Source organism: Dermacentor andersoni, chromosome 6 (genome assembly GCF_023375885.2).
Source record: "Dermacentor andersoni chromosome 6, qqDerAnde1_hic_scaffold, whole genome shotgun sequence".
NCBI classification, from domain to species: Eukaryota; Metazoa; Arthropoda; class Arachnida; order Ixodida; family Ixodidae; genus Dermacentor; species Dermacentor andersoni.
The window spans coordinates 75,284,380-75,309,060 of NC_092819.1; the positions used below are offsets into that span (position 1 = coordinate 75,284,380).

General features: G+C 44.9%; 1 protein-coding gene across 2 annotated transcripts in view; it reads right to left on the reverse strand.

Annotated features, from left to right (window-relative positions):
• LOC126522391 (DCC-interacting protein 13-alpha-like) overlaps positions 1–24,681 on the reverse strand; it is a 71,766-nt gene that overhangs the window by 6,192 nt on the left and 40,893 nt on the right. For both annotated transcript variants that reach the window (XM_050171130.1, XM_050171129.1), the window contains exons 15-20: positions 24,290–24,417; positions 16,145–16,253; positions 14,359–14,445; positions 10,644–10,731; positions 9,049–9,099; positions 3,455–3,508 (exon numbers count right to left, since the gene is read on the reverse strand). In XM_050171130.1, the coding sequence (XP_050027087.1) occupies positions 3,455–3,508; positions 9,049–9,099; positions 10,644–10,731; positions 14,359–14,445; positions 16,145–16,253; positions 24,290–24,417 (517 nt within the window). The remainder of the gene's footprint in view (positions 1–3,454; positions 3,509–9,048; positions 9,100–10,643; positions 10,732–14,358; positions 14,446–16,144; positions 16,254–24,289; positions 24,418–24,681) is intronic.

Consider the following 24,681-nt stretch of genomic DNA (forward strand, 5'->3'; position numbering starts at 1 on the left):
TGCACTTGATCCTGTCACTGTGTGCTCCCTTGCATCCCCCTCGTACGCACTTGATCATATGACCTCCAACACTTGGCACTTAGGAAGAGTGTGCACATCAATGCACCATACTTCTCTGACTTGCTCTCCTACACTTTCCATAACACCCACAAGCAGGCTATGATCTTATCGCACTTGGAGTTTATACAGAACATCACAATGACAGCAATGACAATGGTGAAAATTTGCCGGGAGCATGACAATAAAACTGTGGTTAAGTGGGATGAGGGGTTCAAGTCCAAGTAGTGGTGCGAGTGGAAGGGTATTTGGTATTTATAAATTAATGAGCCTTTGTCTGAATGTCGTGCTGAGGCAGAATTCATAGCACTGAATAGTGAAACTTTCAAATCAAACAGAATAATAATAATCTGTAAATACGGGTTTTCAGCATCGAGTGCCAAACATTTTTCATGCTTCTGAGGAAACAGAGAATAAAATTTGGAAAAAAGAAGAGGTTTGATATTTTTTCCTTAAATCCATGCAATGCTTATGAAAGTCTCTTTAACTGACTGAATTCAATTCTATTCACTACCTGCAACCTTTCAGCACTAGCATGGGAACACCATTCACTCCCATGTGAGCGAACATTTTCATGGGACTTGTTGAAATCCTGCTCTTTAAAACCCCACATCTCTCCTCGTTACATTGACAACATATTTATAATATGGGAACACGGCACAAGCACGTTAACCGACTTAATTAGCCATATCATTCACTTTTACCTGAGTATTAAATTTACTGCTCACCACTCTCTTAGTCAAACCAACTTCCTCGACACGACGGTCTACATAGAAAACGGAAAACTGAGAATGACACTTTACCGGAGGACTACGGATAGCGAGCAATATTTAGACTACAACAATCATCACCCGCGACATTGCAAGCAAGGAATTTTTGTCAGGAAAGCGAAATGAATAAGAAGAATCAGCAGTGAAGACGACGATTATATCCGCTACCTAAATTACCTTAAAACAACGCAGCAAAAAAAAGGTATCTACAAGTTGCTCTCGACAAAGCTTATGATGTCACGTCAAGATCGGAGAGACAGTCGAAATTAGCTAAGAAACAGCATACACCAGAATCTGGCAGACCGCCAGCCTTTAGAACAAAATATTCTAATGCACTCCCAAAGATAAACAACATCCTATGAAAATACCACCCAATATTAGCAAGTAATGAGCGTCTGAGAAAAGCGTTCCCAGATGTACCGAGGGTTACATATCGCTGCAACAGAAACATCAAAGACATGTTGGTGCACACAAAAGCCAGCCAACATCATTCCCTTGTTATAAAAGCATGTTGTCTCCCCAGGTGCAAAACCTGCAGGCAACTTCAAAGTGACATTAAAATTAAAAGCACCACAAACAGTTATACAAACGAAGTCAAGACTAGCTTTTCTTGTACAAACTCTGATGTGATTTATATGCTCGAATGTTCCTTCTGTAAGAAACAATATATCGGTGAAACAGGACAATCAATGAACGTCAGATTAAACGGACATCGCGCGGACACAGCTAAAAAGCTTCCCAAAGCCGTCGTCGAGCATTTCAACCAACCGGGTCATAACTTTGATGAACTTAAACTCTACATCTTACAGTCAAATTTCCGTTCTGAACGAGAAAGAAAATACAGAGATTCATACCTTATTCTTAAGTTCAAGACGTTGGAACCGATAGGCATAAATTTTTAAAAAGGAGCTTTAGAATCTATTCGCTATGTTAAATTTCAAGCTATAGGTAACAACACTTAGTTTGGTTGCTTATTGTTTTTTTTTGCTTTTACTTTCTTTCCTTTTATTTATCTATTTATTCAATTGAAGTATCTCTTTATATATATATTTTTTAATGAGCACCAGTTTCTGCCCCTCCTTCTGTTATCTGCTTTAGAGACATGATAGGCTGTGACCACCAGCGAAGCAGGTCATAGAGGGGTGCTGTGCACGCCGTTGACACGCCAGCTGACACACGGCAGTTGACATGTGGCTGACAGAGGGCCGGGTCACTGGCCTTGTGCACGGCACTCCTTTGTTCTCAATTCGACACCCTCACCGCTAACACACCTTCACTCGTTGCCGCACCCACCCGCCATACCCCCTTTCCCCTTTAGAGGAACCCTGCCTATATATACTGTGCCGAGAAAAGCATGTGTCGCCTTGAAAAAAGAAAAGTCCACTTATCGAAACGTTGGCTCCCGCTTTCACCCTGTTCACGTTTTGCTCATCGTCCTGAATTTCCATCTTCCGCCTTCCCCCCGTTTTCCCTGATCTGCATATGATATTATATGCAATGCTGATGCAAGAAAAAATATTTTGGTACTTGAAAAAGTCTAGAACTTAGCAAAGGCATTTTGCTTTCAACAAAGATACTACACGCACCAATTTCGGTTGGAGATAAGATGCAAAATTGGCACCGCATTGCACGTGAGAAAACTCATAGCCTCGTCCATGAAGTAAGACAGACAGCAGTAGCTGGCTTGCCTGACAAAGCAGTCCACCAAATCTCCTGCCGACTCAAGATTTGTGGAGCAACACATAGGAGGCAGAATGGTTGCATGCTGGGCTAGTTGGTTCACTACATCTTATGCAACAGCACGAAAAATAAAGGACAACGACAGAGACAGAGTGAAAAGAGCGTTGACTTGTTCGTGCAAGAGAGGGGTGTGAAAGCATGCCACCACTTACATTGATCAAGGAAGAGCTAAGGTATTTGCATGATTGGTGATTAGGACTATGGTGATAATCAACTTGTGCCATTCATGCTGATTGTTCTTTTTCTTTTTCCTGTCTTCCTCTTTTTCCCCTTTTCCTGCTGGTGCTTTGTATGAGTATATATGGCTAGCATTGTCAGTAAAATAAACAGGTGGGAGTCAGCGCCCTTTTCAATCCATCTCTATTGTCATCCTTTCATTACCTTTCACGCCATTACATTAGTTGCATAAGTGGCATTGAAATTTACAGCTACGCCTAACAAATGCCGCACAACATGGTGCCTATGTCCTTCCCCAACACCAACAATGGTGTGAGCTCTCTGCACAGCAATGTGTCTGTCACCATTTTTTCCAGCTGCAGATAAAGAGGTGACCCACTTAAATGCAATCGCAGCCAGGTTTCAAGAAGCTGGCTTGACCAGACTGGTCGATGGGCACTCTTTGTTCCTGAGTGCAATTTGTTTTTCTTGCTGCCCTATCTGCACGATGGCACACACATTTAACACTAAGAGCTAGCGGAGGAATACGGGGAAGAGAGCATGTTTCAAATGTGCAGAGAGGGGAGTGGTGAATGAGCGCATTGTATAAAGTTAGGAGCAGCCATTATGAAAGTTGGCCATGCCAAATGAACTGCGAGACAGGCAAGCCGATGCTCCTGTCTATCTTCCTTTGTGGTCTTGCCACACTGCTGTGAGACCTCGCCACTTACCTTTTCATCTTCTTTCTGTGCTTGCTTTTCTTGCTGTTGTTGCTGCTGCTGGCCCTGGAGAAAACAAAAAGTGTATAACAACCCATTTGAGCAAAGCTGCCATCATGAAGACATGCAAACAAATTAAATTAAACTCTGAAACCTTATGTGCCAAAACCATTATCCAACTATGAGGTGTGCAGTACTGGGGAATACCGGAATAATTTTGACTATCTGGGATTTCTTAAAGGGACACTAAAGAAAAAATATTAGGTTAGCTACATTGACGGATTATTCATCTATAAGTCTATCATCATTTTTTCTGTGCACATATTTTTCACTTTGTTGCATAGAAAATTGCTGCCAAGGGTCCTGTTGCTGATTCTCAATTTGAACCGCCTCTGTCAATATGGATGAGTTGATGTAATCTCCACATGACCGCCCTCTATGCCACTCTGAGAATCAGCCAGTGCTGATGTCACATGTGAGGTACAGTTAAACCTCGACATAACAAACTCCAATATAAGGAAATTTTCGTGATAATGAAGTACAGTATACGGCCGATTTTGTGGACTCCCTAGGGGCCACGAAAACGTCCGAAAAATCGGGCAGTCAGAAAAAAATAATGCATGCCGAGAACAGAGCGCTCTCTTCCCAAGGGCTCAAATCGCCGCAGGCACGTCCGAAATAGCTATGAAGACCCGCCAGTACACTTATTATTATACACTTATTATTAGGCGTATCGGTGGTCGTACTGTGAAAGGAGACTGAGAGTGCACGCGTGTACAATTAAGAAATACATACTGTGTCCCGTGACAATTGCCCCTTCTCACTCTTGGTATGCTTCACCGCGTTAACACCGCTGTATTGAGGCGAAGCTAACTTTCGGGACCCGGCATTACCGAACGCGTTGTGCTTTCCAAGCTTCGAAGCCACTGGTGTGGATTACAAAGGCGGAGTCGGCGCCATTATTAACTGCGGCGAATTGTTTTAATTTGCTCGTGTCGCAGAAAAGCCGGTGTCGGCGTCCGCGGTGTTGGCCGTGAGCGATAAATCCCGGCAGGCACTTCATGATTAAAAAAAGAACTTGCAAGATGGGCTGGGTGGGAATCGAACCAGGGTCTCCGGAGTGTGAGACGGAGACATTACCACTCAGCCACGAGTTTTTTTTTTTTCTTTATTGTACTCAGCCACGAGTTCGATGTATCACAGCGGTGCAAAAGCGCCTCTAGTGAATGCGGTGTTGCCTTAGAAACGAGCCGTAGAAAGTTATACTGCGGTGTATATCGGTAATTATGAATATGTAACTTACAGAAGTCGCAGTTACACGAGTAGCGAAGTGCGTTTCTGCTACATTTCTTCAGCGCTTTCCGCACACGCAGAGCCATCTTGCGGCAAACACAGAAGACCCCCTCCTCTCAATGTACGGCGCTGCCCCAACAGGTGGCAATATCACCAGGGCTTTGGTTCGTTCCGCTTGCTCAGGCGCACGTTTCGTTGCCGCGCCGAACGCTCCGTTGCTCGACGCTCACCGCGTCCGATGCGGGGCGCCTCGTAAGTGATCGCTGCGCCGTAGCCCATTGTCTTACACCCCTTGGCGGGTCGATGGGAACGCTGTCGCGTTCCACTCTTGAAGGCGAAGCTTAAGCGTCCTCCAATTTTTAAATTAAAAACACTGCAGCGAACAGCAAGAAGCTTGGTAGCAAACGTCAAAGTAGCTAGGCCTAGCGTTGCCGCGGTGGTGGCTACGGCTGCCAGCAGTTCTGCGAGCGAGAGCGGCTGTTCGAGGCGGCGATGGTGGCTTCGATAAATGCCGTTTCGGTCCTGCGGTCATGACAAAAGGTCCAGAAAATCGGACGGCGAAGGGTTTTTGCATCCGAAATTTCAGACGTTCTTATACATTGACTATATGAGTTTCTGTGGCGGTGTCGCGAAGGTGTCCGAATTATCGGGCATGTCCAAAAAATCGGGCGTCCGGAAAATCGGTCGTTGACTGTATTTAACTTTTCACAACTTCTTGTCCATAGAACACCAACATGCGCAGACGCATAGTTATATGGTTGAATGACATGCAGCTGCTTGCGAATGCACTTCCCAAATTGCGCAACCAAGAGTACCCGGCCAAGTGGAACAGCATCGTGTTCTGTATAAATTCCAAGGGCAATTAGATCCTATCGCACCCTGCGCACCATGTGCTTTAGGCACGAGTGAAAGCTTGTGAGGGTGGTCCGAGAAGCATGGTGGCTTGGGGGTGCTCTCTTTTAGTGCTAGCAAGAGGAAAGAGGGAAAGGAGAGCAAATTAAAATTAAATTATCGGGTTTTACGCGCCAAAACTACCATCTGATAACGAAGCACACTGTAGTGGGGGACTTCGGAAATCTGGAGCACCTGGAGTTCCTTAACCTGCATCTAAATGTAATACATAGGTGGTTTTGCATTTCACCATCAAAATAGGGCCACTGTGGCCTGGATTCGATCCCGTGACCCCATACTTTGCAGCCCAACACCACAGTGGGTGGGGAGCAAATTGCAGTAACGTGGTTAAGTGCACGTGAGGGCAGGGTGTGAAGGAAGCGGGGGGCAGGCTGGCGCGTCTCCTTTTTATAATGAAGCCGTGGCTGCGGATGGTTGTCAGAATGCCTGAGCACATATGCAGCCCAGCTTACAGGATGGTAAGAACTCGAATTAGCCTAGACTTGAGGAGGGAACGAAAGAAACTGGTACACAAGAAGCCAATCAATGAGTTAGCGGTAAGAGGGAAACTAGAGGAATTCCGGATCAAACTACAGAACAGGTATTCGGCTTTAACTCAGGAAGAGGACCTTAGTGTTGAAGCAATGAACGACAACCTCATGGGCATCATTAAGGAGTGCGCAATAGAAGTTGGTGGTAACGCCGTTAGACAGGAAACCAGTAAGCTATCGCAGGAGACGAAAGATCTGATCAAGAAACGCCAATGTATGAAAGCCTCTAATCCTACAGCTAGAATAGAACTGGCAGAACTTTCTAAGTTAATCAACAAGCGTAAGACAGCGGACATCAGGAACTATAATATGGATAGAATTGAACAGGCTCTCAGGAACGGAGGAAGCCTAAAAACAGTGAAGAAGAAACTTGGAATAGGCAAGAATCAGATGTGTGCGTTAAGAGACAAAGCCGGCAATATCGTTACTAATATGGATGAGATAGTTCAAGTGGCTGAGGAGTTCTATAGAGATTTATACAGTACCAGTGGCACCCACGACGATAGTGGAAGAGAGAATAGCCTAGAGGAATTCGATATCCCAGAAGTAACGCCGGAAGAAGTAAAGAAAGCATTGGGAGCTATACAAAGGGGGAAGGCAGCTGTGGAGGATCAGGTAACAGCAGATTTGCTGAAGGATGGTGGGCAGATTGTTCTAGAAAAACTGGCCAGCCTCTATACGCAATGCCTCAAGACCTCGAGCGTACCGGAATCTTGGAAGAACGCTAACATAATCCTAATCCATAAGAAAGGCGACGCCAAAGACTTGAAAAATTATAGACCGATCAGCTTACTGTCCGTTGCCTACAAAGTATTTACTAAGGTAATTGCAAATAGAATCCGGAACACCTTAGACTTCCGTCAACCAAAGGACCAGGCAGGATTCCGTAAAGGCTACTCAACAATAGATCATATTCACACTATCAATCAGGTGATAGAGAAATGTGCGGAATATAACCAACCATTATATATAGCTTTCATTGATTACGAGAAAGCGTTTGATTCAGTCGAAACCTCAGCAGTCATGGAGGCATTGCGGAATCAGGGTGTAGACGAGCCGTATGTAAAAATACTGAAAGATATCTATAGCGGCTCCACAGCCACTGTACTCCTCCATAAAGAAAGCAACAAAATCCCAATAAAGAAAGGCGTCAGGCAGGGAGATACGATCTCTCCAATGCTATTCACAGCGTGTTTACAGGAGGTATTCAGAGACCTGGATTGGGAAGAATTGGGGATAAGAGTAAATGGAGAATACCTTAGTAACTTGCGCTTCGCTGATGATATTGCCTTGCTTAGTAACTCAGGGGACCAACTGCAATGCATGCTCACTGATCTGGAGAGGCAGAGCAGAAGGGTGGGACTAAAAATGAATCTGCAGAAAACAAAAGTAATGTTTAACAGTCTCGGATGGGAACAGCAGTTTACGATAGGTAGCGAGGCACTGGAAGTGGTAAGAGAATACATCTACTTAGGACAGGTAGTGACTGCTGATCCAGATCATGAGAGTGAAATAATCAGAAGAATAAGAATGGGCTGGGGTGCGTTTGGCAGGCATTCGCAGATCATGAACAGCAGGTTGCCATTATCCCTCAAGAGAAAAGTGTATAACAGCTGTGTCTTACCAGTACTCACGTACGGGGCAGAAACCTGGAGGCTTACGAAAAGGGTTCTACTTAAATTGAGGACGACGCAACGAGCTATGGAAAGAAAAATGATAGGTGTAACGTTAAGGGATAAGAAAAGAGCAGATTGGGTGAGGGAACAAACGCGCGTTAATGACATCTTAGTTGAAATCAAGAAAAAGAAATGGGCATGGGCAGGACATGTAATGAGGAGGGAAGATAACCGATGGTCATTAAGGGTTACGGACTGGATTCCGAGGGAAGGGAAGCGTAGCAGGGGGCGACAGAAAGTTAGGTGGGCAGATGAGATTAGGAAGTTTGGAGGGTCAACATGGCCACAATTAGTACATGACCGGGGTAGTTGGAGAAGTATGGGAGAGGCCTTTGCCCTGCAGTGGGCGTAATCAGGCTGATGATGATGATGATGATGATATGCAGCCCGCATGTCCTGTTTTAGAGATAATTTGCTGTGTGTGCAAAGACTAGGTGATCCGAGATGGCGTGACATCATGCACTGTCTTCCTGCACATTTAGTGCTGGAGGTTACATAATCTAGAGCTTCGAAGACGCATTAATGCAAGATGCGGACGAAGCATTCGGTCCCTGCTGCAGGTGCTTTTCATGATAGCGTCATCTCACTGTGGGCAACACTTTCAGTCACGGGCGCGGAGAGGATCGCGTGGCTGGCTTCGCTTCATACCGCTGATCTTGAGATATTGTCGACACAGCATGAAACCGTATCTATCATCACTGGCTGTCAAATTCAACAAAAACATCCATTTCCTCTTTCAAATTTGCTTTTTCTGACTGCCCAATAATTTGGGAAATCTTGTTGGTAAAGGATTGAATTTCAATATAACGAAATTTCAATATAACGAAGCAAATGGCTGATTTTGCTAACTTCATTATCTGGAAGTTTAACTGTACTACAGCCCACAACAGGTTGTACCGCACCGATTTTTATTTTCATAATTTTCTCACTTACAAAATATCTGTTTTCATTTCGAATGAAGAATTCATTACTACAGAAGCCTAATGTTTCAATCTAGCTTGACTTACTATTTTCCTTACATATCTCTTTAATGTGCACTCAATACACTGTACAAAAACTTTTTTGAACAAAGCCTCCATCCTAATGTGGCTGCTGTGGCCGCGATTGAACTCATGACCTCGTGATCAAAAGCACAATGCCATAGCCACTGAGAAACCACGATGAGTGATGTGGGCATGCAGATATGTCTTCTTACCATGAGAGCCTTGAGGGCAATGTTGGCAGCCACCGAGAGGGCATTGCACACCTGGAGGTAGACAGAGAAAAAAGAAATTCTCAGGCAAGCTGTCGTGTACAACCTTAAAACTTAAAAACTTGAAAAATACTATACAATTTCTGGTTTTAGAAATACCAGAAAAACCCCACTTCTGCAGTCGTACTATCCAATTTCAGGACAAAACGTGATCACAAAAACTTAATGAAAATACACTGCTTCTATGACATGTTGACCAAGGAAAGGAAGAAAATGTATTATTCTGAAAGACGTATTATTCAGAATCGTATCAACAAGATTCCACTATATACTGCCATCTACCTGGCTCTTAATGCTCTCTCAGTGGTAACAACCAAATGGAAAGTCAAAGGACATGAGTGACACAGTGCTAACAAGCACACAGGAAAGCTGCTATAAATGTGAGAGGCTTTCTACAGTGCATTCCCACTGATATTAATCAATTTGCATGCCTTCTTTCAAAATTACATCAATAAAAGAAACCTTCTCATCAAAAAAAAATTAATAAAAAGCATACATTTTCCAGCTCGAAATCTCTCTTAAGGCAGTGAAAGATAATACCCAGGCTGGGAACATTATATGGAAAAATTCCAGGAGATACAACGAAAAGCTGTTAGCATTTCTTAACATTTTTCACATCATTTCTAGATTATGTATGCCTCATCCATCATGGCGCAGAGAGAGCTGTGACAAGTTACAGCTAACACTGCTCTTCCTATCTGCCATATTAGATGATTCTAACGTAACGCTTTCTTCAAAGAAAATGAGTTTGGAAATTCCCTGCACATTACAATCGCATACAAAACTAAAGCAGTGCTCATGGCATTGGCTACCATTAAAGCCAACGTCATCGCTGTTTGTCATCAGAAAATGACAACAGAACAAGTTTCGCAATGACAGCATGAAGCTTTCATTATGAAAGCTCATTAAAGAAAGTTATTAAGCTTAGCAGAGCCGTGTCACATGTTTTTGCAGTTTCAGAGACTTGCATATGTTGCAGGACAATTGACGGAATGGTTAGCTGAGGCGTAGGTGACCATTCTGTTCATGATTGCTGCAGAGTTGTTAAATGAAAAACTCAGTGGACCCCACGGAGAATGACGTGCGATCCAGAGGCATGAAGCTAAACATTTCGACAGAATTGCCTGTCTGGTTGGGAAATTTATTCGGACTTTCAGACTGACTCAGTTATTTGGTTGGAGTCAGTCTGAAAGTCCTGATCCAGAGGCAGCGATGAAGAGTTGTCTATAAATTGACACTCTACGAAGACAAATTCTTCAGGATTCTTCTTGTTTCGATTACGAAATGTGGAGGCATGCTACTTCTTTTGTGTTATAAAATCAGGTGTGCAGCAGATTCAGGTGCACATTATCTCTCTACATCGAATCCCTAAAAAGTGGGTCTGCATTAGTTTAGGGTAACCTGGTAAATACCACACTTTCTGTAAAGAAAGCGAGGCACAAGAGGTGTGGAGTTTTCAGAATGGGCAGGAAGTGAGACACTACTGGCAACAGCAAGGGCCACTGCACTCTAAAAAAAGTACTTGTGTCAGCACTCACCTCTTCTGCGCTTGTGTTTACTTCGAAGACGTGGCACCTGTACGTGGGTGGTCCTTCGCCTGAGTTTATCGTGATGAAGCCCAGCAGTCTGCACAAGGCCACAAAGTGGAACCACTGTTGAGTCATGGTTTCGCGACACACTGTACTCACTCGTGGACGAAAAAGGGAAGCTTTAGCCTGGAGCAAATGTATCGACATGTCCCCTTGTAGAAATGTTGGCTCCAGGCTGGAGCTTCTGTTCATATCAAACTCACAAACGATGCCCACGAATTCAATAAAAAAGGTGTGTTCAAACTCTGGCCAGCACTGAAGATAATGAAGATAGCACTAGACGTCTCTGTGACTGGACGCCAACTTGCTTCCACAATAAAAAACTACAAAAAGCACATATTATTAGGGGTGGGTGAATGCCAAATAGTAGATTTCCAATCGAATACTGAATCGAATCAAGAGAAAAAAAGAAAGCCGAATATTTGAACTGAATATCAAATATTAGAAAAATTTTCACAAAATCTTATGCTTATAAATTCGGGACAAGAAAAAATGGTGCTGTACATGCTCGGGAGTCTCCTAGCATTACATAACAAGCATTTAGCAAGCTCTCAGAAACTTATACATGTAGAAATCAAGATATACAGTAAGGCATACTCCTGTTAAAGGAAACACCAAATTAGTATTCTAGCACTGATTACAGCTCAGTTCTAGTATGTGAAGGTCTGAAAGATATTTTTCAATCAATAGTGATGAAAGTTCACCACTGGCCAATGTGGTTATGGGCCGCAAGCCATCACGGAATGCCTGTCGACAATATCTTCTTATGGGTGGCCCAGCAGTGATCAGTCCCAAGATCACGCGTGCGGTCTAGACTGACAGCTGTTGAAGCGGTGTGGAGCTCATTGCCGCATATCCAATACGATCTGTGTGCATATCGGCAGCTAATTGGCCAGATTTTCGCATTTTATGAAATACACGCTGCTTTTGTTGCCATTCTCTCTGTCCACATTGCGTTATCATTTTGATCAGACCTGTCGACCCGGGTGAACCTTGTACCGACAGAAGTGGCCCCAGCCGACGCGGCGCCATTCTGCGAATTGCAGCATTCGGGCATTGTGTGTTGGATCCCTGCGTCGGGCCAATGTCAGGAAGTGCTCACACTGACAAAGTCTGCTACCACGTCAGTAGGTGGCCCATATGCAGTGTGCTTGGCACTCCTTTTGCACTGAGAATGAAGTGAAACGCTTGCTTGGGTGGAATCAGGCATGCGCAAAGGAGGAAATGGGAGTGGGGAAGTGCGCCGTCTTTCGTTGCATGCACGGTACCGAGAAGGGGAGGGAGGGAAGTGTTGTGCTTCAGCCATGCCCGGTCGTGCAGGCTTTATATTGAAAGTGGTCTGCTTTGGGAGCACAGTCTAGGTGAGCCGATGGCTCGTAGATTTGCGTGCACTGTGTTCTCATCACTCAGTTTGCGTTGAAGTGACAGACAGCGCGAAGGTCCCTTCACTTGCTGCTGCTGCCGCAATTCCTCACGCCAGCATTTGGCAGCGAGCGTCCGCGGTCATTGCGGATGTGTTCAGTTAGCTCGTGTGTGCTGACACCATGCTTGCCAATTTAGTTAGTAAGTGAATGAAAGGGGCGTTCTACTCCTGGTTTTAATTTAATTTAATTATGGGGTTTTACGTGCCAAAACCACTTTCTGATTATGAGGCACGCCGTAGTGTGGGACTCCGCGGAAATTTCGACCACCTGGGGTTCTTTAACGTGCACCTAAATCTAAGTACACGGGTGTTTTCGCATTTCGCCCCCATCGAAATGCGGCCGCCGTGGCCGGGATTCGATCCCGCGACCTCGTGCTCAGCAGCCCAACACCATAGCCACTGAGCAACCACGGCGGGTTCTACTCCTGGTGGCTCTTGCATATGGTGCAGCCGTGCGAGCCCTCTTTTGTTCAGCACCACCACGCTGCGGAGTGTCCGTCTAACGGAGGGTGCCTCGAGACCTCCCTTGTTCACGAACCCGGGTGGATCGTGACAATCTTAATCATAGAGCACGTCCGAGGCAGTTCGCCTTAAGCAGGTTTTTTTTTTGCACCTAGTCTACGGAAAGCCAAAAAACATTCCCATGTTGTTCATTATATGCGAGAATTCGGCTTAACTGAGTTTGTCTTAACGAGAGTTCACTGTATTCGCGCACCCTTTATTTAAAAAAGATTGCACATGCAAACCTTAAAAAAAAAACACTGTAGCTTACATCAAGTGCAAAAGAAAGCACAACTACGTTTTCTTGAGCGCAGGCAACCTTCCCATTGAGTTTGCAAGCATTCTGCTGATCTGAATTTGTTTGGACAGCAAATAGCCTGCATCATTTCTGATGTCGATGCTGTCTTTGTGTGAAGCTGTTTAATTTACCAGCATGTTTACTGGCTTCTTCAAAACTTGAACAAGACTTATGATGGCTGCTTTCTGCTTAGCTGTCTATTGACAGTCTACAGTGACTACAAGTAGTGCATAAATCTGACATAAAGGTCTGATGAACGCCGACTATTGGAAACACACTTGCCTTCCAGAAATAACCTTTTTTCCTTTTTTTTTTCTTGAGAGGAGCTGTTGGTGAATCATATCATGTCTTAGTGGATGACTGTGGCACTAGAAATACGACACATGATGCACATTGTGGCAGAAGAAAACTATTAGTTGTTTTTTTTTTCTCCCTCATGGCGGGTGTAAGTACGTCCAGGATGCAAAACCAAGTTACGGAGCCGTTCGGCCCAGTGTGCAGTTCGATCTACCTGTTGTGGATACAATTTCCATTCGACACAGTCACACATTTTACTATGCATACTCACTGCAGCTTCGTGATTTTCAGAAATTGTTCCAGTACAGTTGACTGATGTTACAATGGACCCTGATAATCCGACAAAAAACGTCCGTTTTATCCGAAGTCCGTAATATTTGAAATGCCTCACTTCCAAAACTTTCATAGTGATGTCTAACAACTTTATTGTACAGAGTAAGTGATGAATGTCCAAAGTAAAAAACAAAGAAAAGTCGCAGTTAGCTCAAAAGGTGAAGCATCCATTGCGATGGCAAATTAAGACTGACAAGCGTGGCAGCAGCAGCGAGCGAATTGACCTTCGTGCTGTCTCTCGCTTCAACGCGAACTAGGCATCGAAGGTACAGCGTATACGAAGCTACCGGCATGGCACACTTTGCCCACCTCGCAGATCACTTTCAACATACCGCGACTGCGCTGTAAGCAGCAACCGTGGGAGTAGAACCCCTCTCCCACCTTGCCTCGTGTGTGAAAGAAGACGGTGCATTTACACCCCGCCTTCCTCCCTCGCGCATGCGATATTGAGCCGTGATCATCGGCTGACCCTCGCAAGACAGTTGTCAGCCAGTGTCAGCACGGCAAAAGTATGTTTTATACGGCCGATATTGAAAAAAAAAATTGACGCTAGGTAATTTCATCTGCTGTAGCCATTAGTCCGTTGTAGTGCGATCCGTTAAAAGCAAACTTCGTTGCATTAATAAAATCGGTAGAACAAACTAAGGCTGAAATATGGTCCGTTATATCCAAAAGTCTGTTGTAGCCAGGTCTGTTGTAATGAGCGTAGACTGTACATAAGGACTAATTCAATTTAACCAGGTGTGATATAACCATGCTTATCTGTACACAGCAAACTCTTTAAGTGCACTACAGTGAACTGGGCCACTTGCCTGTTGTTCTCCTTGTGGACTGTCCAAAAGGACACATCAGCCAACGGGAAGCAGGCACGCACAGCCTGATGGGAAGGATCTAAAACCCTGCAAAATGCAAAAAACAAAGAAAGGACTGCCTTGTTACAGTGGACAGTGCCAGGGAGTTATTTTCTTAAACTGATGGCAAAGAGAAACAAAGAATCAATTCAGGTTGTGAGGGTATTCTTCCACACTTCTATATACTCTCCTGTGATGGGAAAAGGCCGATTATGAAAAATACCTAAAGGACAAATGTTTTTTTTCCTCTTTACTGTAACAAAAGATTAAAGCTTCAAGCTGGAATTGTTGAGTTTGTCTGTTCATCCTTTTTTCTCGTTATGCTGACGATGACCACCATTGTTATCACTGTCAAGTTGTTAGGCTCCCTCATCTTTCGCCCATGCCATATGGTAAAGGAAAAAAATGACTTTGTCTACCACCATCAACATCATGGGACAACAACATCACAGTGTTGTTGTCCCAGTTGTTGTAGCCTCAAAAAACAAGTGTATCAAAATAAAGTTTTTGCCCCCAACACATGGTGAGAGTGGTGGTGTCCAACCATATGTTTCAGAGGCCACAACAAGCGATACTCCAGAAGGCAAGGCTGTCGTTGTCTGCATCATAAAGAAGTTGCTCTTCAGAAGAAGGCACCTGCTTTGAGGGCCTGCTGCTGTCACAGTAAATGAGTTCAGAGCCATAGAAATTCCCAACATCTGCAGATTTAGAAAATTTTGTGCTGAAACCTTGGCACAGACAACATCACAGATACCATGGCATTTTAGTACATCTTGGGCCATTCTATGCAGAAACGAAGTCCCCAAAAGCTCTAAGCTAAGCCACTGCTTACTCACGTGTTTATAATGTAATCACTTTTTATTAATAATCAAGTAACCAGTCCTCAGCATGCACTCAAAATTGATCTAGTCATGGAATTTCAAGGTAGCGCTGACACAAGTCTTTCTTTCTTATGTCTATTTTGGCTTACTAAGCTTCTGCTAAGACTGGTTTTCCAGACCTGTAGCCTACTAGTCTACGTACGTCAACTACACATGCCATTTTAACATCACATTAGCATGTACAGGATAGCTAAAAAAGTAATCAAACAAATCAATGTTGGCAACTCCAAGTGGGCAATTGACTTCTAAGTAAACATACCTGGCAGCCTGTGAACATTAAAACTCATGAGGAGCTTGCCCTCAGCACATAAATATTGAGGGATACCTATGAACTTCATCAACAATGATGTTGATGAGGCCCAGCACACAAGCAGCAGCAGCAGCAGCAGCAGCAGCAAACTTCGAAGGAACACCGAAGATTGACAAGCGGCACATTGTTTTTTTGATCACAGTGACTTTTTAAGCAGCATTGCTATTGTCAATTTCACCTTCTTCAGGAACTTGTCCGCAGAAACTTGCTTGAAGCAAGTATTCCACTTTCAACCTTTCACCATCAGGAGACTTCCAATGAAAGGTTCGCAGACTGACAAGCAAAACATTTTTGTGAACAGAACTTCCTTTTCGTAATAGTGACTGAACATTCCTAAAATTGCAAAACTAGCCCAAATTCGTAAACTTTACAAAAATTAGGGAGAGTTGGCAGGTATGCATCGTCTCCACCTTCCTGTGAACCTTTTTGCCACTTGTGGATTGCTCAGGCGTTGCCCCACAGGTAATGCAGATGTGCAGCTGTAACTCGCAGAAACCAGTCAACCAGCCTGCAAAATGCAGTGACGGCTGGTCGCAGCTGGCCAGCAGCAACTGACCTCAGTTCCTTCTGGCTGACCACCATGTGTGACTCGGCCATCTTGAAGACGTTGTGTGCCATGCGGGCAGCCAGGATCAGGCGCATGGTCTCGCAGACCAGCTGGTCTCCTGCAGGAAGATGGACCGCCCAAACATATCGGTTACGTTCTCAAAGAGGGGCCACGACAAAGGTGAAGTGCCAAACTTTGCAGCAAAAGCTTGCTGACAATTCTTTCCTTGTTATTTCACGAAAACGACAGTCACCACAAAAGCAGACAGGAAAATCATATGTGCAATCGAGCAACGTGGGTGCCCTTCTGATTTCCTGGGATCCGCTCACCCGCACCAAGCATGGGGCACTTCAATAGACGGGAAACAGTGAAGTGGCATTCACCATTCGAACTGAATGCACAAATAGACAACAATGCAGAGTTCAAGGAGGAAGAAAAGGCGCGGTTGATTGTACAGTCTGCCAAAAAAGTTTACAGGACTATAGACACAGCATTTGTTAGAAATCGGAACCTCCACCATGCCTGGGCACACAGACTTGAATTCAAAGTTTCTATGTGTACATCAAGCCTCTGTGACCTACACAGTGATCCATTAAATGAGAAGTGCTATGTCTTATTAATAGAGCAGAAATTCACATTTGTCATGGAACTCATGTCCTGTAAACTATTTTGGCTGACTGCACATACCACTCTGTGCCCTTGGTTCTCCATGAAGCTAACTTATAAATATGTATACAATATTAAATTGCCCAAATACTTGTAATTAATCAACCAGCACGCAGAGGAAATGTTCAGTCACTCAAGCTTTCCAGCGGCATGCTAAAAAGGCAATTTCTTTTACGCTTTCCCTGGTTTCATTGCATTGTTTGCTTCATATGTAGTAGGCAAAAAAAAATATTGACAGAAACCATCTCCTGATGAATGTTGGCACTAATGCGACTAGCACCGAACCAATGTAGCGACACACCGTACTGCCACTGCTGAAACATGTCATGTATGAGCACGTACGCAGCTGGGCTCTCTACTGTACAACTTGCTGGATATGTTGCGCCCTCTAGTATCACCATTGTAAAGTAATGTTTTGACGTGTGCCTGAATACATATACAGTTAACGACCGATTTTCCGGACAGCTGATTTGTTGGACATGCCCAATAATTCGAATGCCCTCGCGGCACCGCCATGTATCCCATATAGCCAATGTATCAGAATGGATGGATGGATACAACTTTATTGTACATCCGGCAATGTTTAATGGGACCTAGGCTCGGGTTTCCCACAGTGGAACGTCAAGGCCCTGCCTCAACGCTACCACAAGGGCTTGCTGGGCTGCCCACGTCTGGATGCCGAGGTCTGAGCTGCGCAGAACGGCGGCCCACTTCGACGACAGGGTCTTCGGAGCAACTGCCATCCTTTCTGTAACTACATTGCACTCCCACAGCATGTGTTTGAGTGTTGCTGATCCTTCCTGGAACAATTTGCACTTGTCGTCTTGAAGATTATCAGGGAAGATACGTTTCAGATGGAATGGGTTAGGGCAGGTGTTCGTCTGGAGCTGTCTCCAGGTGACGGTCTGCCTCCTGTTCAATTTGGGACTCAGCAGTGGGTATATCCTTCTGGCATTTGCACGAGGAGTGTTCGCTATCGTGCGAGAGGCGTTGCCCTGTTTGGTGCAGCAAGTCATGTCTCGCGCTGTCTGGTGCGTCGTCTCGTTTAGGTTCGGGAGCGCATCGCCTTTCGTGGTGACGTGCGCGGGGATCTGAATTTCCGGACTTTTTGCCATGACTGCAGGTCTGAAACAGTGTTATCAAAGCCAAAGCCACCGCCATTTTTATTATATCGCCGCCTCGAACAGGTGCCCTTGCATGCATATCCGCTGGAAGCCATAGCTACCACTGTGGCAATGCTAGGCCTAGCTGCTGCAACGTTCGCTATCAAACTTCCTGCTGTTCATTGCCGTGTTTTATTGCGATAGTAATTATATGGACACTCCAGATGCATTTCTGCCATCATCGTCGCCGTGAGGTTCCGTATGAAGACCAATGGCAATAAAATGGCTGCAGCTTAGCTCGGCTAGGCTCGGTTATGCAAGTGAAAGCTTGTTATACTTGGTTACGCTGCGTTGCCAAGCTGGGTTAGGTTCATATAGACAACCACATGTTTTGCATTGTTTGAATTGCTTATTCAAAGCTTGGTCTTGTCATTGTAGTCTTTCTGCATCCTTCTCCCGATGCTCAGCTCGCCGAAGTTCCCGTTCTTCACTCATTTCAGCCTGCCGCTTTGTGCGCTCGTAACTCATTAGCAAGCCGAGCGACATCTGCAGGATGGTCCGACATAGCTTGCCGCTTTCGCCACTGGGACCGTGCAGACAACTTTGGCACAGATGGACCAGCGTCCTCGCTCCCTCCTTCCATTACACAATGGCTGACTGAAGCACAGGCACGGTTATAGCGAGAAACTGCTAAGCGGCAGAGAGAGCGGCAAGCGATCTGTGAGTCACGTGGACACAGCCGGCGAGGTGGCGGTTGGTGCAGTGGCGGCGGTCGGTGTGCAGCTGCAGCTGAAGCAAGTCATGTGGTATCACTTCTTCACTTCAAAGTCAAACTGTCACGCACAGCGAAACTCGCTTGACTAGGCCAGTAAAGCTTTTGCTTTAAAATCGTTGCCGCACGCTGCATGCGAAATGAAAGTGTGCGAAGGCGAGTCGGCAATCGCGGCTCAATCTTGCGCAAGCAATATTCTGTATCATGAAAGCCATCTGCAAGGGCGGCAGAGACTGCCATGCGCTGTGATTTCGCGCCTGAGTTTGTGTTGATGCAAGACGCAACACAAAAGTCAATTTGCTCGCTGCTGCTGCCATGCTTCCTCGCTCCAGCCTTTTGACAGCGAGTTTCCGTGGTCATTGAGTCAGATATGTTCATGTTTGCCTGTGCACGCATGCCTACGTTTACTTAAAACTACCATCCTTACTTTGTACAGCTGTCCACTAATTTGCTATCACAATCGATGCTTCGCCTTTCAGGCAAAACTGCGACTTTTCTCATTAAAAAAATTCGCCACTGTTAGCAATGGCACCAACCCCGCCTTTGTAATCGTCGTCAATGGCTTCGAAGCTCGGAAAGCACGACTCGTTGCCCAATGGCGGTTCCCAAGTCAGGTTCGTCTCAGTACAGCAGTGTTACGCGGTGAAGCATACAAGTAGTGGGAAGGGGCGATTGTCGCGGGATGCAGTATGTATTCCTTAATTACACACGCGTGCACCCGCCGTCTCCTGTCAGAGTATGAGCACTGATACGTCTAATAAGTATACTGGCAGGCCTTCAGAGTCATTTCAGACGTGCCTGTGGCGATTTAAGCCCTTAAAGCCAGTAAAAGTTATGCATTCATTTTTTCAGACGTCTTCGCGGCCCCTAGGGAGTCCGAAAAATCGGACATCGATTCTATATATACACACACACACACACACACACACACACACACACACACACACACACACACACACACACACACACGCACGCATGCACGCACGCATACACAGAGAGAGAGAGAGATAGATAGATAGAGAGAGAGAGAGAGAGAGAGAGAGAGAGAGAGAGAGAGAGAGAGAGAGAGAGAGAGAGAGAAAGATTGAGTATATATGACATGGGCTCAATTCCACTCAGCATCAAGGAAATTTTACAGTATTTTTTTTTTTTACTGAACAGTGGCACACACCAAGTGACTAAAGGTGGCGACAAAGAGGTTAATTTAAATGCAGCGCATACGTAATGGCACATATCCAGTGACCCTAGTAGGTGTCAAAGGGGTTAATTGAAGAGCGGCGCCTACCCGATGCCTCACACTCAATGACCCAAGATGGGCGGGAAAAGGATTAGAGGCATACAAATAAAGACAGAAACATCCCAGAAAGTGCATGAAGTGTCCTAAATATGCTAATCAGATTAAAATCAAGCCTCTCAGTTTGCCTTATGCGTCTCACTCATTGTGTGGCGATAGCCTTCACTTTGGCAGCCTTGATGTCATGAACTAGCACACAAGAGAGAGGAAGGCTCTTTGCTGAATACTAGAGAGATGTGCCTGGCAGCATGCCTAGCACGCTACTCCATATGGGTATGATGAAAAACAAAATTATATGCAAAGATCACAACTGATACATAACATACACAAAACACAATACTTAGCCCTTGACTAAAATGTGTCATTGAGATCAGTGTCTCTAAATACACACAATGATGCCTTCATTGTGTGAGAAGACAGGCATCATTGTCACCACCATCGTCATCATCACTTAACTCTTAAAGGCCCCTTTCGAGGTATTACATAAGGAAGGGGGGTAAAAACAGAAATACAGAGTAGTCATGATAACAAAAGTGCTATGGATGTTAAAGGCCATAAAAATGAATAAATAAAATAAAATATATGAAAAAGTAAAAAGAAAATAAGCCTGGGCACAAGTGTTAGTAAGGTGATTAGGTTTGAAAATGGACTGCCAGTAATTGCCTAAATTTTGGGACATCGTGCTCATTAACGACTGCTTACAGCAGCTTGTTCCGGTGCTATACTGTGATGGGCAGGAAAGATTTATGAAATGCAGTGGTAGTTCCATGAAGACGCTGTATGCTTAAGCTGTTGAAAAGTCGACAGGAAGTGTGCTAAGGAGGAAAAAGAAGTGTATTATGCAAATGAGGAAAATTGTAGTAGAGACTGTGAAAAAGACAGTTTTGCAGTGGTGTGGCGAGTAGACAAGGCCGGGAGGTTAGATTTAATGCTACTGATACTTGTGTGCCAATTGTATTTCGAAGTTATAAATCGCGCACCCCAATTCTGTATAGGTTCTAATGTGTTAATCAAGTAAGTCTGATGGGGGCTCCAAATTGATGATGCATATTCGAGTTTAGTGCAGATGAAAGTTTCATAGGCAAGCTTGCGAATAGGAGTGGGTGACACTGACCGGGACCTTTTGACTAAACCGAGCGATTTTGAGCAGTCAGCCACTAGCTGTAAGATGTGGCCAGACCAGGTGAGTTAGTTTGATATTGTAACGCCTAGGTAGCGGTAGGTATCTGTAGATGAGAGGACCAGTGAATTTAGGGAATACGGGTAAATGCTGCTGTTTCGCTTCTAAGAGATATGGATAAATTAACATTTTGAAGTGTTAAGTACCATAAGGCAATGTGAGAACCAGTTAGTTATTTAGTTGAGGTCGTTTTGCACCAATTAATGACCAGTTTCCAAAGTTATGCACAGGTGCAGGATGCAGTCATCTGCAAATTAACTGAGGATGATATGTCGTTAGGGAGGTTATTAATAAAGAACTAAAAACAACAGGGGACCAAGGACCGAACCTTGAGGAACGCTGGATTGCATGGTTTTAATAGCCAAGCTGTGGTTGTCAGTGACTGTGTACTGTGACCAATGATAAAGAATGCAATGGATCCATGATAAGATAAAGGGTCAAGACTGAGGCAAGAAAGGTTGCTTAATAGTAGACAATGGGATACACAATCAAATGCTTTTGAGAAGTCAAGATAGATAATGTCTGTTTGGAAGCCAGAATCAAGATTTAGGTGAATGTCTGTGGTGAACTCAAAATGTTGTGTTTTACCTGAAAGACCTCGCTGGATATCATGTTGGTTAGGAAAAAAGAATGAGTGGTCACCTAGCTCGGAAGCTACATGGCAATATACAGTAGAACCTCGTTGATACAATCCCATTACGTATGTTTTCCCGGCGCCAACATTCGTAATCGAGAACAAAAAAAATGACCCAATAGGGTTGCGCTCATTTTTTACCGGTTCACATGTTACCGGAAAACAACAACTTTTTGCCCCGACGTTCACAGTATGTCGCCAAACTGCGATCACAAGACTTGCCTGCACCATCTCATGTAAAAGTGCCGGTGCGGATTCAGTTTCTCATTTTGGTACCAGAAAATCTTTTCCGAGGTCGTCGCAAGCCGCATTCACAGCTATCGCTGCCAAATCTATTGCGATAAGCGCCTTCACCCATCTGTTTTAAAGCGTGTGTGTGGTGCGTAGAGCGTTAATCCAAATGCGCCGCTGTTCCCTGCTACAGGCGGCGTGCAATGTGGGCATCATGTTTTGCTTGGACGGCATCCGGCGTCGCCCACCAGCTCGATTTCGTTTCAGTTTCGCGTCACCCTCGAAAACAACACGCAATAGGAAAACAACAAAATACGTCTAGGGCAACTCGATGCACCACCAGCTCGACGCGCGTCAGCATCTCGTGCCGTAATGATCCGCACGATGCTTAGTATTACACAGATGCCAACAATAGTTGAGTCTGTCAAAATTTTTTAGTTACTTTGGATCGTGTGTTTTCTTGGTTAAGACGTTTTTTTCTCACATTTTATTCCAAAACGTATGAATGAGGTTCTACTGTATAATATGAATATGTTCTAAGAGTTTACAAGCTATGCATGTCAGAGAAATGGGGTGATAATTTGATGGATCGGAACGGCTGCCAGATTTGTATATTAGAACGACATGGCTGATCTTCCAGTCTTTGGGAATCGAGCTGGTGGTGATGGATTGATCTAAATTAATTTGCAATATGGCATTGGAAGTTGATTTGGTTCCTTTTCGGAGTTTAACAGGTATGTTATTGGGGCCTGGTGTACTTGAAGCCTTCAGGTCACCGATAAGCTTGGCTATACCCTCTACTATAGCTTTTATGGGTGGCATGTGCGTGATTTGCCACCTGTCGAAGAATCTAAAATCTGGGAGGTCATGGCAAATTCGTGCGACGCTCACACGCTTCCACATCGGCCAGCAGCAAATTTTCATCACAACCTTATTCATCCGCTGTCTACACAAATGCGTGCAACCTGCACATGACACTTTCACACCCGCTGTATAAATCCAAAGCTAGTCTTGTGACAGGTTGCTTGAAGCTACAAAAAGAGACCAATGTGAGTCTACGAATGGCGTTGGGAACGAGAGGCTGTCATACAATGTCTTGCAAAAATGGCGACTGTCAACAACTTTGTTGCCATGCCCTGCGCTTGCTTTCGTTTACAAGGTGGTTTATCGACCTTCAGAGTGTCATGTGGCTGCTGTGAATAGATTTGCATCAATTCGGCACCAAATTATTACTTTATTTGCTGACGCCTCATGTGGCAGCGCCGATGAGGCTACTTGCCTAGGCAGCGTGGTCGTGACGAAAATTCATCGCTGGCCAATGTGGTAATGGGCCGCACGCCATCACTAAATGCTTGCCGCTAATTTGCTCATATGGGTGTCTCATCAGTGATCAGTCCCAAAATCACGCATGACGTTTAGACTGATGGCTGTTGAAATGGGAGGAACTTTGTCACCGCGTATACAAAACAATCTGCGCGCCTATCAAGGCCTAATCGGCCAGATCTTTGCACATGCTTTTGCACTTAAAATATGCGCTGCCTATGTTGCCATTCCCTCTTTGCACATCGCATTATCATTTTGAGTGGTGCTGACGACCCGGGTGAACTTTGTACCGACTGAGGTGGGCATCGTGTCAACTTGGGAGAGTGCTCACAGCGGCTTATCCGCGGCACTTTCGGCAATCCTTTTGAGCCGAAAACGAAGTAATACGCTTGCTTGGGTGGCATCGAGCAAGAAGGGCTCCGCAGTGCTCAAGCGACGTGTGGTGCTGCACGAATTTAATATACTGAATATTTGCAAAATTTAACAGTAGATATTTCATCAGCGATTCCAATTATTTGAACGCTCGCTATTCAATTTGATTTGGTGATATTCGGGTACTCGCACACCCGTAGTATTAAATGGTTTGTACCACTTAGCTACAGGTGCTGTTGTAGTTGTCAAACAAGATGTACTGTGATACGCCACACCTGTACATGAGATTTCAGCTCAAGATACCTGGAAAATAATGCAAAGAAATATCAGCCAGTTCTTGAGAAGCCATGCAAGGCTTTCAAGGCTCCCAAGGGCCAGGAAGCCACTTGGAAGGTGAGGGCACTTGGACTCGGCCACGGTTTCTCCCGACTGACACTGAGACCACAGAGAGCGGAGGTTCAATCTTCTGATAAAGCTAGGCCAGCTCCCACGAGCTGGGTGTTCTGAGCACAGCTTGAGACATAAAATGACACAGCTTTGCTTTCTGCAGCAGCCTGCGAGATGCCCCGCCACACCCACCTCTGTCACAGGGCACTTGCATGGAGCCGAGGAATCGCACGGTGAAGGCCTCCCAGAAGGAGCACGACGCATCCTTGGCCGACTCCATTGTGATAGAAGAACCGCACTGGTCAAAAGGGTTGATTCGCCTGCACCAGATGAAGAAGAGAAAGCGTTGAGAAGAAATGGTGGGCTAGTTAGCATCCTATTTGCATGAAAATGACTAAGGGTATATGAACAGTACAGTATTTACTCAATTCTAAGCACCCCCTTTTTTCCCTATCGCGATGCCCAAAGTGAAGGGGAGTGCTAAGATTAGAAAAATCTAGAATGACGCCCCCTCCCTCTTTTCGCTGCGACATCACGACGAGACGGATGCGAGAAATAAGATTTTATTTTGCAAACATTCAAAA